This window comes from Canis lupus, chromosome 34, assembly GCF_003254725.2.
Source record: "Canis lupus dingo isolate Sandy chromosome 34, ASM325472v2, whole genome shotgun sequence".
NCBI classification, from domain to species: domain Eukaryota; kingdom Metazoa; phylum Chordata; class Mammalia; order Carnivora; family Canidae; genus Canis; species Canis lupus.
Window position 1 is genome coordinate 18,728,495 of NC_064276.1, and position 17,037 is coordinate 18,745,531.

Sequence of the window (17,037 nt, forward strand, 5' to 3'; positions counted from 1 at the left end):
ATATTCCTTTGATCTTTAAAAAAACAGATGTTAACATGGAATGGGAAATAGGGAGACTGAAAATGGGAAAGAGGATCATAAAAAAGCATTTCACTTGAAGTATTTCCTTAAAGCATTTGGGCAGAATGAAAGCAACATCTTCTGAAATCAGGATTCTAAAATGACCTTTAAAAAATACCAGAAATGATCTGATAAGCAAGGAAGAATGCGTCTGTCCTAATTACATTAGAATAATTCAATAGCTATGATTCCTCCCTGCCTTGCAACGGACCATGTGAAAGTTAAGTTTCCATTCATTTGCCTTGGGCCCCAACAGCATGCACCATGTCCCTGGCTCTCCTTCTTTCTCCACACTGCACCCATTCAAATCTCTCTTCGAAATAGCCAAAAAGGCACAATTAACCAAAAATACATCCCTTGGTTGGTGAAGATAAACATTTTAAACCAACAGAAGCAGTGGTGAAAGGGAGACCTGCTAAGCCAATACTCCTACCCTGTTCACAAGAAATGACACTATGAAGCTGTCCTTGAACTGCTGTGAGCCTCCCGCAAGTGATGTAGGGACTCTGAAAGCAAGCCCGGCCTCATCGTCTTACTATATTCAGTGGTGGAAATCAATTCTGGAATATTTTTCCACTTTAGCCTTGACCTCTCTTTGCTGTCACTTGAATATGCAATAGCTTGCTGGAGAGAGGTTCTGTATCTGCACCGGCTTCCAAGCAGCTCTGGTAGCCATAGTTACTGACTCATCCTCTTGGGCCAGGGCCCTGTGATTCAGTAGCCCTCCCCAGGGCTGCTCTGTCTACAGTAATGCATGATGCGGCACAACTGCAAGCTGCTGGAAATTAGGGCTGCCCCATTTCTGGGGGGTGGGGAGCAGGCTATAGCTTGTTAGCAGCTCTTTCACTTTCCCATTTGTTACTTTGAAAACAGGCATCTTGAGGACAGAGGCAGAAAGAGTTAAAAAAACTCACATTTCTTTTCCTCCCTTTTCAAGACAGAGCAAGCCACAGCACAGGGAGCGGCTCTTTCTAGCAGCCCATCCTTTTAAACCTCCCCATGGCATCAGTTATCTGCCACATGTTCAACAAACAACCCTACCCCCCAAAATATTCATTAATGCAGATTCACAGTTAAAATGGCTCCAGATTAAAGCCGAGTCAGTCATAATTGAGAGGGTGCTAAGCTGGATGACTATCAAAAGACATTTGATTAGGGGGCCTGCCAAAACGCAGTTCTAAAACCACAATTTCCATGCACAGTGTAATGGATATTATGGATAATTACCCAGAGTGCACTACTCAGCCACACAGCTGCCTACAATTACGTCCCAAACAGCTTCCTCCTCCGCTTCACCCTTCAAGCTCCCCCCATGACAACGTCTTACAGCTTTCTCGAGGAGTTGGTATCTTCCTGACTTTAACAAAGAGTGGGGACGGCAAAGTTATACAACCAGTAGGGAGAGAGCTCAACCAACGCCTCACGTCCCAAGGCCAAAGTGCGCACGCGGAACAGAAGCAGTCCTGGAATATCCGAGAATGGAACCCTCAGAGTTGGCAGCATGCTGGGGGGATTTCAAGGTAGGGTGGAAAGAAGTCCTTCCTGGAAAAACGAAGCTGTCCAGTCAACCCAGGGAGGTGCAAAGCTACCACAGGCCTTGCATGTGACTCGGCCCCTTGGCATTTAGGAGCACTTTGGATTAATATTAGTTTCTCTATTAAGTACGAAAGCAGGGGCCCTTTACCATCTGTTCATCATTGTCTTTACCGCTGGTAGGAGAGCAGAAGATTCAATAACAGCTTTACAGAGGGTCATAACCAGGTTTACCTGCAGCTGCACAGCCTGTGCTTAGGCCTGAGGCAGTGGCAATAAAGTAATAAAAGCTCCTGTTTGTGAAATGAGATAAATCAATAAGGACGGCCCACATGACAGACTTGCATGCAGAAAGCCTCAGTGAGTCTAGGCAACCTTTCTTCAAGCCTCGTATCAACCAGACCATGTTATGAGGAAAACAATGTGGGGTGGCTGGCTCCCCGGTACAGCTCCATTTCCCCATGACTTGGCCCAGGAGAAACCTTCAAAAAAACACAATAGTACCAAACTCTGGCTTTGAAGGGAGCCTAGTCTTAGCGGAAACTGTTTACGATAGGACATGTCTACACACTTTCAATTTGATGAAGGGAATGAGACAGGGAATACCGCGTATCTTCTTTTATAACTGCCTGTAGTGGAACCTTCCTTTATCCTCCTACCAGCTGGGATTCTTTAGAAATTTCCAATTCACATAGTCTCCTTTTCTCATCTTAACTTTCAGACTATTTTCTTCTTCCAAGCCAAGTGCCAAATGGCTACCTTCTGCTGTTAATCCCCACACCAACTTATCCCCTTGGTATGCTGAGGCACATCCTGGACTTAATCGAATATCTAAAACCATACCTCTTGCTCAAATGCCTTCCAAGAGGTCTTTTCCCATTTCATTTACATCCAACCCAAAGATACCTTTTGCTCTGCTGATTTAATATAGAATGCCTAGGTATACAGTACCAAAAGAAGCATACCTCAGATTTTTAGGCAGTTTTTTTTTTCCATTTATAATCTCTCTAGATTCTAAATCAAACAAATTTAAAATCAATGCCTTTGGAATATGCCAAACTGAGAACATGATTTAATTTATTTTGTTATCTAATATTCTAATATTTCTCCATTGAAGAGAAAATATGTCTGTCTGTAGGCCTTTCTGTCAATAGCTCTGGGCAAAAAAACAGTGTTTCTTTTCTATTAAAATAATGAAGGTTTGGGCCACCTCTCAACCATTGTGATGCCACATGATACACCTAAAAAAAACCTAAGCTCCTAAGATTGATCCCCTTCTGATCATTTTATTTCTCTAGGTTAGAGCTACTTGAAATATACAGTGGGGTAGTTGCATCTTATATTACCAAAATCTCATATAATATGTTCACGTAGCCTCAAATAGATCCTGTGACACATGAGGCCCGACACCAAAACAAGTTGGTATCACCGAAACAACCCTTGAAAAAGACTTTCCAACATGGAAAACAGATGCTGTCTGGATATAAGTCTTCATGGTCTCACTCTTTAGATTTTGCAGATGTGTTACTAAAACTTTTTCTACAGTGGAGAACCCTGCCTGTCCCCGGATTGTAAACTGTCCTATTAATAGGAAGAGAACTGCCAAGCCCATTGGCCAGGCCAGAATCTGAATGAGAAGGAAGAGCATATTTAACACAGTAAAAAGCCTCAATGGAGGGGTAAACAAATGTAGACATCATCATCCTCGTCCAGTCAAATCTCATTCAAGCCCAGCACCAGTGCTTACCTCCTCAGGTTCTATCAGCTTAAACTCCATGCCACGGCCTGTCCAGGCAATGAAGTGGGCATTGGCTGGGTCATCCAGCAGAGTAACCAGGAACTGCCACAGCTGAAGAGAACCTCGCCTCTGGTAAGGGGGCCCCTCCCGATACATGGTGGGCTCTTGCTTGACTTTGCCTATTTGGGATGAGGATATACATACAATATGTGAGCATTAAGTTTCTTGGGCAATTTGGGCACGAAGGTATTGTTAATGCCAGCTTGGCGTGAATAAGCCTGAGGTGCTCTAACATCTCTGACACTTCAGCTTAGCAACAAACTAGGGGGTGGGGAGGTGAGGGAGCTACTTACCTTCCAGTCTCTCAGGAACAACACAAGTGTCGTCAAAGTACAACCGGGGATCTTTTTCATATGAAAAACCTGAAAGAAAATTTAAAAAGACCATGTTGCTTGACAAATTCTATCTGTATTCTACTCAAACTCTGGTTTTAAGGACTAAAATGGAATTCTACTATTTCAAGTCCTAAGCCCTACTAATTGCAGTATGTATGCCCAGACTGAATTTGGGGGACTTCAAAGGGACTTAGGTATTCGTGCTCTGATGCCAGTCAGAGAAGCATCGATTCCTGCTATTTGAGCTAAGACTGCAGGGAAGCGCTGAGTCACCAGTAAGTTCCCTCACATCTTGTAGGAGGTCTGGATAGGTCAGTGTTGCTGTGACTAAGCTTTTATATCTGAAAAGACATCTCATCTATTTCAGCAGGCCTAGCCAGGAGGATTTGGTTGATCTGTACATAGTCTTTCCATTTTCCTTTTAGCAAATATTAATTTCAACCTTTCATAGGGCTTGTCGAGGCTGCCCGTGTATCTCATTCAATTATGAAGGAGCCTGGAGGGTAGACAGTGTTGCCGAAGTGAGTAAAGACTTGGGCCTGTGGGGGATAGTAACCAGCAATAAATTTAAAAGCAAGTTGGAAGTATTATCACCAGACATAATGGAAGAAATCTGAAAAGACTTCCCTGCAATAAAAAGTATTTATTGTTAGAGACAACAGAACAGAGGTCAAAAAAGACAGGGTGGGGGGCACCTGGGTGGCTCAGTGGTTGAGTGTCTGCATTTGGCTCAGGTAGTGATCTAAGGGCCTGGGATCAAATCCCACATCAGGCTCCCCGCAGAAAGCCTGCTTCTCCCTCTGCCCATGCCTCTGCTTTTCTGTGTGACTTTCATGAATAAATAAATAAAATCTTAAAAAAAGGGGCGGGGGACGGATGGGCTCAACATGCATAAGCAGAAATGAAAGAAAGGGAGGGCCTAAAGTGAAACAGGTCGAGGAGAAGGAGGGCTGGCTGGCACTCTCAGTCCATAGACCCTTATTGTACGTTTGGTGCTGACTACTGTGTCATGTCACCAGGGACCCTGGCGAGATCTGTGGTGCCAATCAAAGCCAGCTAACAGGCTTGCTGGGGACCACATCCGACCCCACGGCCGAGCCCGTTCCTCAGGTGTGCGAGAGCCAGCGCCCACTAACCTGCCAGCACACCCCTCTGCAGAGAGCCCCGGCTGCTCCTGCGTGCCCATCCCCGTGCTCACCCACGTGCCCATCCACCTGGCTGTGCAGTACAGGGGTGCGCTCGAGTGCCAGGGGTGCAGCGGGGGCAGGCCAGGAGACTGGCTACTCTGCAATGAAGGACTAGCAGGAGATTGTGGGAGGGATTTGCTAGGACTTGAAAAGTCCATGAATAAAGATGCCAAGAAATAATCTGCTGCTCTTTTTTCACAACCAGCCAAGATCACGTTCTTTTTGGCAGGGCCAGCGCCGTTTTTAAAAGGCCCTGGGACTGGGAAAGTACTACCTGACTGGGATTATTTTGAGGTTTATATTATTCATTTTTGTTTTCTCAGCCCCAGGCACTATATCTCGGTCTCACTTTTCTTTCCCTACTTTATTGTCTGTCTGTCTCTGCCAGTTGGGTTATAAGCTCCATGAGAACAAGCACCGAGTCACTATTCTCATTATCTACCTCCTTCTAGCACTGTGCCTGGCATAAATATTTATTGGATTAAATAATAAATAAATGTCAATAAAATATATTCCCTTTGATATCATTAAGCAAAGTGAGACCCGGGATGGTGGGGGGCATCACAGAGTGCGGGCCATGAAGCCAGACTGATACACTTGGAATCGCTGCGTGCCCTCTCTGCACCCCAGCTTCCTCATTCACAGACAGAGGAAGACACTATGAGAACTAGTTGTGCGAGAATATTATGAGTTAATATATATTCTGTTACATTGATCTGTTTATCTCCACACCTCAGTGTTAAGTTCCCAGCACATAAATGTACGATAAATAATAGTTTAAAGATTATGATAGTAATTGTACATTGTGATAAATAACTATTTAGAAAGTAATTGTAGGGGCACCTGGGTGGCTCAGTTGGTTAAGTATCCAACTCTTGATTTCGGCTCAGGTCACAATCTCAGGTTAAGATTCTCTTTCTCCCTCTGCCCCTCGCCCAAAAAGAAATTAACTGGATAATGTGAGAGCTTTATCTTATATAGTCCTGGTCATAGATTCTATATTCCTTGAGGATAAGGACCATGTCCCGAATATCTTAGTATCCTTATACCATCTTGTACATAATAAGTGCTCAATGAATATTTGAATAATTATGAAAGAATCTCCATTAAAAAAAAGATTTAAGAACACAATGTTAGCTTTGTAAGTCAGGATTCAGTGACTTCTATGATAAATTTATTTTCCAATCTGGTACTAGGAAACTGACTTTTATGACAAACTGTTATACTTTATATTATCAACAAGAATTACATAATCCCCTCATGTTTCATGTGTTGTATTTTTTTGTTTGTTTGTTTGTTTTTGCCTTGGCTATCAGGAAGTTATAATTTTCCTGACTTTCCAAGTGGATTTTGATACTCCAGTGGTGTTTTAACGGCCTTATCATAAAGTCATTATAAGTAAACGTCTTCAGAGTTTACACTTCTGTCAAACTTGCCATGTGATTTTTAGCAATGTTCTTCCTCTGGACACAGATGCTACATTCACAATGCAGAGGGGAAAAATGTAAGCTGGGATGAAATTCTAGGTTTGGCTTTTAAACCAATCAGGTGAGGGCCTGCCCATGAGTATCGTTTTGGTGTATCTGTGGTTTTTGGTCACTGCCACACGAGGTTCTCTAAAACATCTGCAAGGTACTGTTGGCTTAAGTGAAATTTAAGTCAGTTGAATTAGCCCTAGCAGTTACATCGGTTGTGGCCACAACCATCCCACCACTCAAAGGCGGCAGGAAGGAAGAACCTATTTGAGGAGCCAAGTGGAAATGAAAGATTCACACGCTGTGCAGAGATTCCAGGTGAACGCTAAGGCAGAACGGCTATCTTAGTAATCACAGATGCCAATCAGAAACACTTGTTTCACTAACTGGCATCCGTGGTCAAGCCTATAGAAGGAGGAAGGAGAAGCCACATCACGGCAATTTAGAGCAATTAAGAATGCAGGTCTCTTTGAAACTAGCTTCTCAGATGTGTGCGGGGTCGGGGAGAGGAATGGGAAAGAGTAGGGGGAAAACACAAACTCGCCAGATATTCTGTGTATAGTAAGCAGCCCAATGCTTTACTAAAAATATTTCCTTTAAGAGCATGCTCCTTTCTAAATGTTGTAATTATGCAAAAATGTTTTCCTCTCTTCCCCCACTCCCTCCCAGTTTGCCTGCTGCACACATCAATTGCTGCCGCAGAAACATTTGGGAACCTGGAAGAGAGCCCCACACAGCTGTGCCAATCGATCACAGTCAGAGGTCCGGTAGACAGCCCTTCCTTCCCAGGGCTGGACACACACTCAGAATATTCTTGGGTCCCCAAGATAGCCCTGCTGGATCGCCCCTCTCACCAGGTCAGTGGGAGGCAGCTCCTATACAAATCATGCTTATGAGCCAATCACTTACAGAAAATGAGCCATGCTTCCTAGTACAGTTTTATTAGCTTTTTAATCCTCCTTGGATACACATTAGAATCACCTGGGGATCTTTAAAAAAAAAACTACAAATACCTAAGTACCACCCCAGAATTTCTGATTTACTTGTCCTCAGTGAAGCTTGGACACCAAAAATTTTAAAAGCTCCCCAGCGGATTCTAATGTGCAGCCAAAGCTGCAACTTATGATACTATGGTAGTTCTCAAACCTAAGCATGCATAGCACCACCTAGAAAGCTTGTTACAACACAGAGTGCTGAGCCCCTGGAGGCTCTGATTCAGTAGTTTGCATGGGGAGGGGGGGTCCTGAGAATCTGCATTTTTAACAGATTTCAGGTGAAGCTGATGCCATGGGTTTGGGGAATCACACTGCTCTGGCTATTTAAGGACAGATATATAGGACAAAAAAACAAGACATGCTTCTGGGGAAAATGTACTAAGAAAAAAACCCCTTCCTTGTTTCAGTGTTCAAAGAAATCCTAAACCTACCATCTCAAGTAGTCACATAGTTTCCAAGTTCTAGTTCAGGCTGATAATATTATATATATACAGCTATATAAACCTCCTTGAATGGAAATGTGGAAATCAGATTGGTTTATTTTTTTTCTTTCATAATATTCCATGAACTCCTAAAAGTTAGTCATTTCTATTGACAATGATGGTGGTCCTCACTGTGTTCAGGAGTGTGCCTCAAAATAACTGAAGATTATCATCCATTAGCTCTCACTTTGATGACTTAATAAAGGTTTAAACCATCTATGACCCCAAATCTTAGCCTGGAAGCTAAGCAATTTTAAGTCTGCTTAAATATTATTTTTTTAAAAAAGTTACTCACCTTCATGGTTGCTGGAGAAATACCCCCCTCTGATATAGGATGACTGGCAGTTAGGCACTTCTGAAAGACAAACAGACACACCATCAGTAATTTCTGTAGGTCAATCAGCACATCTGTTGAAGTGCAGCCCTGCAGTAAAGCCCCCTAGACCTTCTCCTGCTCCCAGGTCATGTCTTTCTGGTCTTGTCCAGGGAAAGAGGTACCACCCTAATAGGCAACATGGGCAATGCCATCACCCACCATTTGGAAGTAGGACCCCTGACTCCTGATCAAGAGAACTAGGAGGAAAAAAATGATGCTTCATTCTCATAACTTATTCATTTTAGAAATTGGCTAGCACCAAATCTGGTGACAGAGTTAATCATAGAAAAAGAAAGTGGCTTTCAAGAGGCCAAGCTTGGCCTTCTGTCTCTACTGACTCATGGGCTTTGGGGGTTAGAGTTAGAAGAGGTGTTCTTTAGATCTTTCCCAATTTGCTCCCCTTTATAGCAGATGGTCACATCCAGTTCTGCTCCAACAGATGAGGGTCTTTTTAGGCCAAAGAGATTAGGGGATTTGAGGTTAGGAAGCCAGGACAAGAGCCAGTGGGGGTGGGGGCAACCTGCCATTTACAAGTACATTTCCCCACATTGGAAGTGTTGGAATGAAACCCATGCTCAAGTGAGCTCTTCTTCAAGCATCACATTATCAAGGTGTCCATTGAGAGGACAGCTGGTGAGTTGAGTTTTGCCCATGTGGGACACAAGAATTATAGATATGGTAACATCTGCCAAGGGTCTTGCTTTAAGGGGGAGTAGGGTGGAGTGAAAAATTCATCAGGATGAATTAAAAATGTCAATCCCAAAGGAAAAAAATGTTGCTGGTCATGTGTTTTCCTGAGAAAAACACATGAAAGTCTTCAGGAGGAATGCCAGTGGGAATTTTACAAGCTCTCAATACCTATACACTGGTATTTTTTTTTTTTTTAAATCATAGAGCAACAGATGTCTCCCTTCTACTTCCCAGCCTTTCCCATAACCCATTTCTGCCTGAATTGAGCAATCTATGTATTATCTCCCAGAAGGCCAAGAGTAAACTATATATATCCTATTCTGTTTGCAAAAGTCATTCAAATACATACTGTCTCACCCCTCTCCAGAGTCTTCAAGAAAAACACCCATCAAAAAGGCTAAAAACCTATCCACCCCACTCAAATTCCTTGAGTACCAACTGCAAGAAAAGAGTGAAAAAGTTTAATTTCTGAAAGAAGAGGAAAAGAACAGGAGGAAGTTGTTTCTGAAAGTGCAAACTGCAGAATTTCAACTCTCCTTTCCCCTAATGATCTCATTTAACATGCCCAGCCTGTAAGATACGTAGTTAGTGAATGAGTGTATGGTGGTAGGGGGAGATCCCCAATGACAGTTTAAACTTCTTGATATGTCTATTTTTTTAGATGAGAGGTAACCCATAAGCACACAATAGGTGTCCTAACATGTTACCTGTCCCCGTGTATACCAGCAGCATCTGAAGGACACCAGGAACTTTCCCAGATGAAAACACTGCAAGAGGGCAGTGAGTCCCATGAAGCAATCAGCAAGACAGCCTTTTCCTTGGTGGACCCAGCACCCCATAGAGCCACGACATACTAGGTGCTTTCTCAGAATACTATTCATTTCAAAAATAGAAAGAATCCCATCCTATGTGTAGATTTTCTTCCTTATGCTCATATTAGTAGTTTATGAGTCCACTGTATTCAAAAAGACATAAAGCTAGTGGCAGGACTAAAATGCAGAAACGATATTTCCGATGTCCAGTGACCCTAAGATAATAGGTCTTATAAAGGGCATAACTGGGCAAGGATCCATAACTGGATCTCTGGGCTTGGACTCAGAGGTGTATTCCCTACCACTTTTGAATGCCAATTCCATCTCCTACCATCGGATGGCTTTTTTGTCTTGTTTTGTATTCAGAATCGCTTCTGAGCCTCTTGGCTAAGATCAAGTGTTGCTTTGTATTCAGTTATACATAAACAAGTCTGCCTTTCTAGCTCCTAAGTTCTTTGAGGGCGACTTTTTATAAAACTATTTCCTAAAGCCCTGCACATAGAAGACAATAATACCAGACAGATAAACAAGAGAACAAAGAGAGGAATGGCATGATTTTATGCTAACCTGAATCAACGCAGTAATCCCGGGGCTCCTGCTTGATTCCCATTGGTGACTGGAACCCATGTGTTGGGGGGCCTGGCATGCCTGGGACCCCATGTTCATAGAGTGGATCATGGTATTCTTGTTTGAATCCCTGAGGGGGTGGGGGAGCTGCAGGGACAATGGGTTCTGACATTTGCCGGTGGTAATTGGGGCGATTATCTCCAGGAACTCCTGACTGAGGAGGGAAGGGGTGGCAGGGTTCAGACAGTTGTCTCTGAAATCTGTAAGAAGAAAGTAGTTATAATTTTTAACTAAGAACATGATATATGCCTACTCTGATTAAACACTGGGAATTAGAAATTCAGATAAAGGAAATTATTTGCAAAGCACTTATTAATGTATATTTCTGAACATTTTACCTTCTTCCCAAAATTATATGGCATATTTCAGACCTCTTGAGTCAGGGAGTGGCAAAAAAAAAAAAAAAAAAAAAAAAAAGAAAGAAAGAAAAAAAACACCCCAAAGCAACGACATGGTAGCCTCTTATCTCCCATGCATGTTTATTTCATGCAGTCTATCTGTATAGTTGGGTCAGATTATGTGTTTAAATATATAAAACCACTTAGTTGCAAACAGTACTAACATATACATATGTTTACTAGTTCATTCCTTCTTTGACCTATATATAGAATTAAAATTTAAAAACCAAAAAAAATAAAATAAAAACCAAAGTGTACAAATTGGCCAGTTATAAAATGTAATTAAAAAGTCCCATTCATAATAGCAATCAAAAACATAAAATCTCTAGGAATAATCAGGAAATGTGTAGGCCATAAGAATAAAACCTTCAAACTGTTTTCTGAGGAAAAGAAAGAAAATTTAAGTAAAGAGAAAATATTTAGGACTTAGAAGCTATTGGCTCCCTATTATTCTTTAAAAGCAATGCCTTCCCAATCAACTTGATAAAATGATGCTAAACTTCAAAGTATTAAATAATTTTTGAAAAGAAATTAATGATTAGATATGTACAAATTTTCAAAAACCACAATAATTAATACAGCAATAAAAGAATGAAAGATAGTCAAGGGAATCAAACAGGGAGTCAAAAACTGTCAAGAATATTCTAAAATTTACTACTTGTTAAACTTAGTATTTCAAATTAGTTGGGGGGAGAGTTAGATCCCTGTTTTATACCACATGTCAAAATAAATTTCATATAGATTTAAGATTTCAATGTGAAACCTTAATGGTAGAGAAAATAGATGTGGAAACATATAATCTTGGAGTGAGGGAAAACCTTTTTACACATCATACCAACAGTAAAAAATCATCAAGATAAATACGGATATTTCTAATTATATAAATTCTACAGTTCAAAAAAACACCAGAAACAGAATCAAAACTGAGGAGAACATCTCTAACAGTCAGAATACATTATAAACAAAACCAAAAACAAAACAAACTGGGGAAAAATCTCTAACAGGTGTAGCAATGTTAATATTGTTGACATAAGCAGCTTTTAAAAAATCACCAGAGAATGAATATCCCAGTAGAAAAAAATGGGTACTGAACATAAATAGGAAAGTCACTGAAGAAGAACTACTAATGATTGTAAACCAACAAGAAGTTCAACTTCATTAGTGATCAAAAAAGTACTGAGAGAGAGGTTTGTCCTGGTTACTTGGAGGATGAACAAGCAGTTAACAAATCTGTGCCTGGCACATAAAAAGCCCTGAAATCATAGGCAGATGAGATCTAGCTACAAGGATGGTCACCAGTGCAAGTCTGCAAAAAGGGAACTGGCTAAGCACATTTATGATAAAGCTATTTAGTTGTAAGCAACAACCAAATATGATATAATACTCAAATATGTAAGAACTTGGAAAGCTATTTTTGACGTATTGTTAAATAGTTAAAAAGAACAACAAATTTTTGCAAAAATAAAAAGTCTGTATGAAAAAAAAAGTATTTTTGGGATCATGCAAATCTTGGAGAGATCTGCATACCTAAACGTGAATAGTGAATACTGCTTATCTTTGGTTGGCTATGATTTTAGGTGATTTTCTTTTTTTGCTCATCTACAGTTTCATACATATGTACTACTTTATTATTAACTGAGTAGCATTAATATCCTTTAGCTGTTAGAAAAACCCAAAAGTGTACCGACTGCCCCTGATCTGTTGGAAGGGCAGTGTAGTGAAAGGGAAAGCGATAGGGGGCAAATTTTCGTGGCTTCAGTTTCCTCATCTGTACCATGGGAGTAAATTATGAATCAAAATGCTCTGGAAGGGTGAAATAAAATCATGTCTACAAAGCATGGTTTCCATCACACCTGTGAGCACTAACAGACTTCAGGAGGGTGGGTGTAGAAGTCAGAGATGGTAACCCTAAAGGTGAGGTCTCCATCCATGAAATGTGCATAATAAATGTGCATAATCTCTGTGTATAAAGAAGAGCGTTTGTGGATCTATGTCCTCAGGTAGAAAGCAGGAGCTGAGGTTTGGGTTCAAAAATTAAAAATCTACAACTAATTCCAATGGAATTTTAAAACCCAACAACAGAAGCCTATAATATTAAGGTCTTACCTCTAATTTTAGCTTGAATCCTATGAATAGCTTTCATAAAATAATTTGAATTTGATTTGAATCAATCTGTGGCAACAGGTGGCCAACAGATTTCTAGAATATCAAGATTTAAAATCTTTAACTGAAGAGATCTGGATACAGATAAAACATTGTTTAGATCAGGGTTTAGCACTGCACTCACTCTGTGTGAATCTTTGCTACCTTACCAAAGGTACTACCGTAAGATCATGTCATGACATGAAGATCCCCAAACAGTTTTACATACGCTTAGCCTTTTATCCCAGACACCAAAGGCATCCGAATCTGCCTGGCCAATGTATTAAACAAGTTTTACAAACTATATAAGGTTCGGTGGGTTGAGAGCCTTTCGCTGTGGCGCTGAATGCATTACAGTGGAACTTCATCAGGAATGCGGATTTTCAAGGTTGCTGTTATTTAAGGAAACCCTTCCATGGTCTTTGAAGAAGTGTAAATTTGAAACCCGGGTTTAGGCTTGACATTTAGAATACAGGCAGCAGCAGCACACTGCAAACCTGAATTTCTGAAGAGAATTCTGAAGAAGTGGGCAGAAAAGAAAGATGAAGATATTCTCAAGGCCTTATTTTTATCAAGAACCAAAGCTTATACTAGAAGGAAGGAACAGTAACAGAGGCACCCATCTTCCACACTCTCTCCTCTCTGCCACCATCTTAGCACCTTCAAAGGTGACCTCCACAAATCACTTCCTTTGATGGCTCTGAGAGGGCGCAGAACTGCTCAGTTCTGTAACCAGAGCCTCTGCAGCTGGCAGGCCCAAGCCTTTCGCTTCCTCTCAGCGCCTATCTTCTCACCTTCCAGAATGAAACTCTAGAGTCGGCCTACTGCAGTCCCTTCAGGAAAAGGTACTTCCATCTGGGTACCAGCCAGCAGCTCCTGCCCCAACCCTAAGCACCACTTTAAGGGTGAGAGGAGCTTAGGGGCCTCGGATCTGCAGAACAGATTCCATACTTGGGAGGGTTCAGCCCCGGTTTGTTTTGAGGGAGTGGCATGGCAGGCAGAGGGGATCCGAAGGGTAAGTCACAAAACCAACATATTGGGAGAAAGATTCTCTCTGAGCCTGCTGCCGATAATGGCTTTTATTTGCAGAGATTAGTAAAGTAATTCTGTTCTTGTCCTCAAAATACATTCTGTGAACTTTACTCACTGACCTTCATTTGAACCCTCTTCCCCTTTCCGCAATCCTTTTGAAGTATCTAAGAATGTGTTGTATATATAATACAGCTATGACAAAGATGCCTCTTGTTTACTGAGGCAGGCAATCATTTTCAGTGCAGGAGCCGCCTGGTTCCTCACAACCCCCTTCTCTTGCTCACCGCCCCCCCTTCTCGCTCCCACACCCGTCATCCCAACAGAACTCCTCAGGCCCTAGTGAACTCACAGTTGCTGAGCAAAAGGAGATTTCTGACTATCGAGGGAGCATAAATTCAATAGGTTACGGATTAAGGCTTTTTCGGTACCAGTTTATTTAAAGAACCAGTTATTTATTTATTTGTCAGATTTATATAGCGCCTTTCCTCCCAAGAGCTCACCCACGCTACCAACATTTGGTTTACGTTATGAAAACCGTTAGATGCTTTTTCTGCATTTCCTTTTCGGTTTCTGCTGCCAACACACAGAGTAAACACAATGCTCAGAGGAAGAAAGGAGAAAAGTGTGGATTTGACGAAGGCTACACAGTGACTATGGATGCCAGGTAAAGTAGCCATGGTTCAGAGGCCAGCTGGGAGATGATACATAAAATCGGCCAAGAAACCACCACCATGCACTTAATATATCCATTTAGGCTAAGAGAAGATAGAACAGGGACGCAGCATAACTGGGTAAGAGGCTGTGGCCGTAAAGGAAGAAGATCCTGGGCTGAAATCCAATCTTTACCGTTTACTGTCTGTGTGACCTTGGGTGAGTTATGTAACTGCTCTGAGCCTCACCTTCCTTGTCAATAAAGTAAGGACAACCAGGATACCTGTCCAAAGGTTTGTTGTAAAGATTACAAAAGCTAATGCAAGAAATAGGGCCTGGCTGGCTGTTAAGTTCTCAATATATGTTATTTTCAAACACTACCATCAACTGCCCCATCTCCCCCTTGACCCACCCCAGAAGGCTAAATTCAGAAGCTAGACAGTAAGGGGAGATCTTAAGGAACCGGGAGAAAACTTTAACACACACATAACAGACTCCACTAGTTGCCTAGCCAATATCCATTCTCCTTTCTCAGAATGAAAATGCTATTTGTATTCACATTTATTTCACACTAATGTTTACTTTCCTGCCATCTACCAAGAGCCAGACACTATTACAAAACCAAACTCAAACACTCCCTAAAAGCACACCACAGAACTCTGAAAAAGCTCTCGGGGCTCTGTGAGGCCTGTTAGCACTGCCGAAACTCAAATGTGGCCCATCTCAACTATGATAAAAACACTGATAGATGAGGAACAAAATATGTCCTTTAAGAGACTCGATGTTTGTCTGATTTCCTAACATCAAACAGAGAAGGATGGTGATGGAAATACAAGATATTCTCAGAATAACAGCTGGTGAGAGTGTTAGCTTTATGTGTATAACATTAATATGCCTGATGATACAAAGATTAGGCATAAAGAGAGGTTTACACGTTAAAAACTTAACCAATGCAGCAACAGAAGTTTCTAAGCTGTGTTATCTGCAACATTTTAGTAAGATTCCTTTATGGAATGAAAGTGTCACAGAAGCTAGCGTTTACTGAATACCTTCTCTGTGCTGGTATGACTTCATCTAATCCACCCAATGATTCCATGTGTTAAGTACCATTCTCCCATTTTCAGATGAAGAAACCAAAACTTAGACAAAGTTAAGTGCCTACCTGAGGTCATACAGAGAGGAAGCAGCAAGCTGGGATTCAATCCCAGACCCAACTCTAGAACCTATACTCTTTCTGTGACTGCTTTTAAATACTTTCTTGATGATATTGAAATAAAAATCATATAGTCCAGACAGCTAGAAAACTCCCATATGTTTGGAAATTAAACAATATATTTTTAAAGAACTACAGGATTGAGAGAAAAAAATAGAAAATGCTTAGAACTGAGCTTTGAAATTAAATCAGAACTTTAATTTAAATCAGAACTTGTGGGATGCAGCTAAAGCAGGACTTGGGTATGGAAATCAAATAATTGATTGTCCAAATCAGGACATTTGGGGGAGTAAAAAGGAAAGCTATGAGCAGTAACTTCCATTAGGCACCAAACATAAGTGACCTGGGACAAACTGAGTATCTGGTCACCCCAGCCTTAGGAGAAGTTTAATTTGGTTATATGTTACACTATAAAGAAAAAAAAGTGGGAGGCCAGGGTGGCTCAGAGGTTGAGCATCTGACTTTGGCTCAGGGCATGATCCTGGAATCCTGGGATCTAGTCCTGCATCAGGCTTCCTGTGTGGAGCCTGCTTCTCCCTCTGCCTGTGTCTCGCCTCTCTCTAAATAAAATACTAAGAAAAAAATAAAGAAAAAAAAAGCTAAAAAAATTAATGCATGAATCATCCAACCAAGGCAGTTAGGAAAAGAAAAACAAACAAAAAAATAAAAATAAAATAAATTAAAATTTTAAAAAAAGAAAAAAACAATGAAAGAATGAATAAAAAATTTTAGTAAGAATAGAGAGAAATTAATGAAATAGAAAACACCTAATAGAGAGGATGAGCAAAACCAAAGTTGATTTGTTGAAAAGACAAATGACATTGTCTGCCAAGGACTAACTAGAGATTTTATGGCAATTAATTTTAAAACTCACACAAAATGGAAAAATTCCCAGAAAAAGTAATTTATTAAATTCACTCAACTAAATAGAAATTCAGAGCAAGACCAGAAAAGTGAAGATGCTTAACCGGTAATTAAAAATCTGTCCACAAAGAAAATATCAGGCCTAAATGGTTTTACTGGTAAATTCTTCCAAAAATTCAAGGAATAAATATTTCCAATTTCACATGTGTTAATCTAGCATACATAAAAAGGAGGATACCCTCTACTCATTTGATGAGAATAACTTCAATGCTAAAACCCAACAAGGATAATATAAGAAAAAAATTATACGTTATTATTTTTTTTCCTATACAGATGCAGACATCCTCAATATATATTAGAATAAAAA

At 40.8% G+C, this 17,037-nt stretch overlaps 1 protein-coding gene across 2 annotated transcripts in view; it reads right to left on the reverse strand.

The window, feature by feature from the left end:
* ETV5 (ETS variant transcription factor 5) overlaps positions 1 to 17,037 on the reverse strand; it is a 62,187-nt gene that overhangs the window by 7,387 nt on the left and 37,763 nt on the right. For both annotated transcript variants that reach the window (XM_025451251.3, XM_025451250.3), the window contains exons 8-11: positions 10,311 to 10,570; positions 8,161 to 8,220; positions 3,685 to 3,753; positions 3,341 to 3,510 (exon numbers count right to left, since the gene is read on the reverse strand). In XM_025451251.3, coding sequence (XP_025307036.1) covers positions 3,341 to 3,510; positions 3,685 to 3,753; positions 8,161 to 8,220; positions 10,311 to 10,570 — 559 coding nt within the window. The remainder of the gene's footprint in view (positions 1 to 3,340; positions 3,511 to 3,684; positions 3,754 to 8,160; positions 8,221 to 10,310; positions 10,571 to 17,037) is intronic.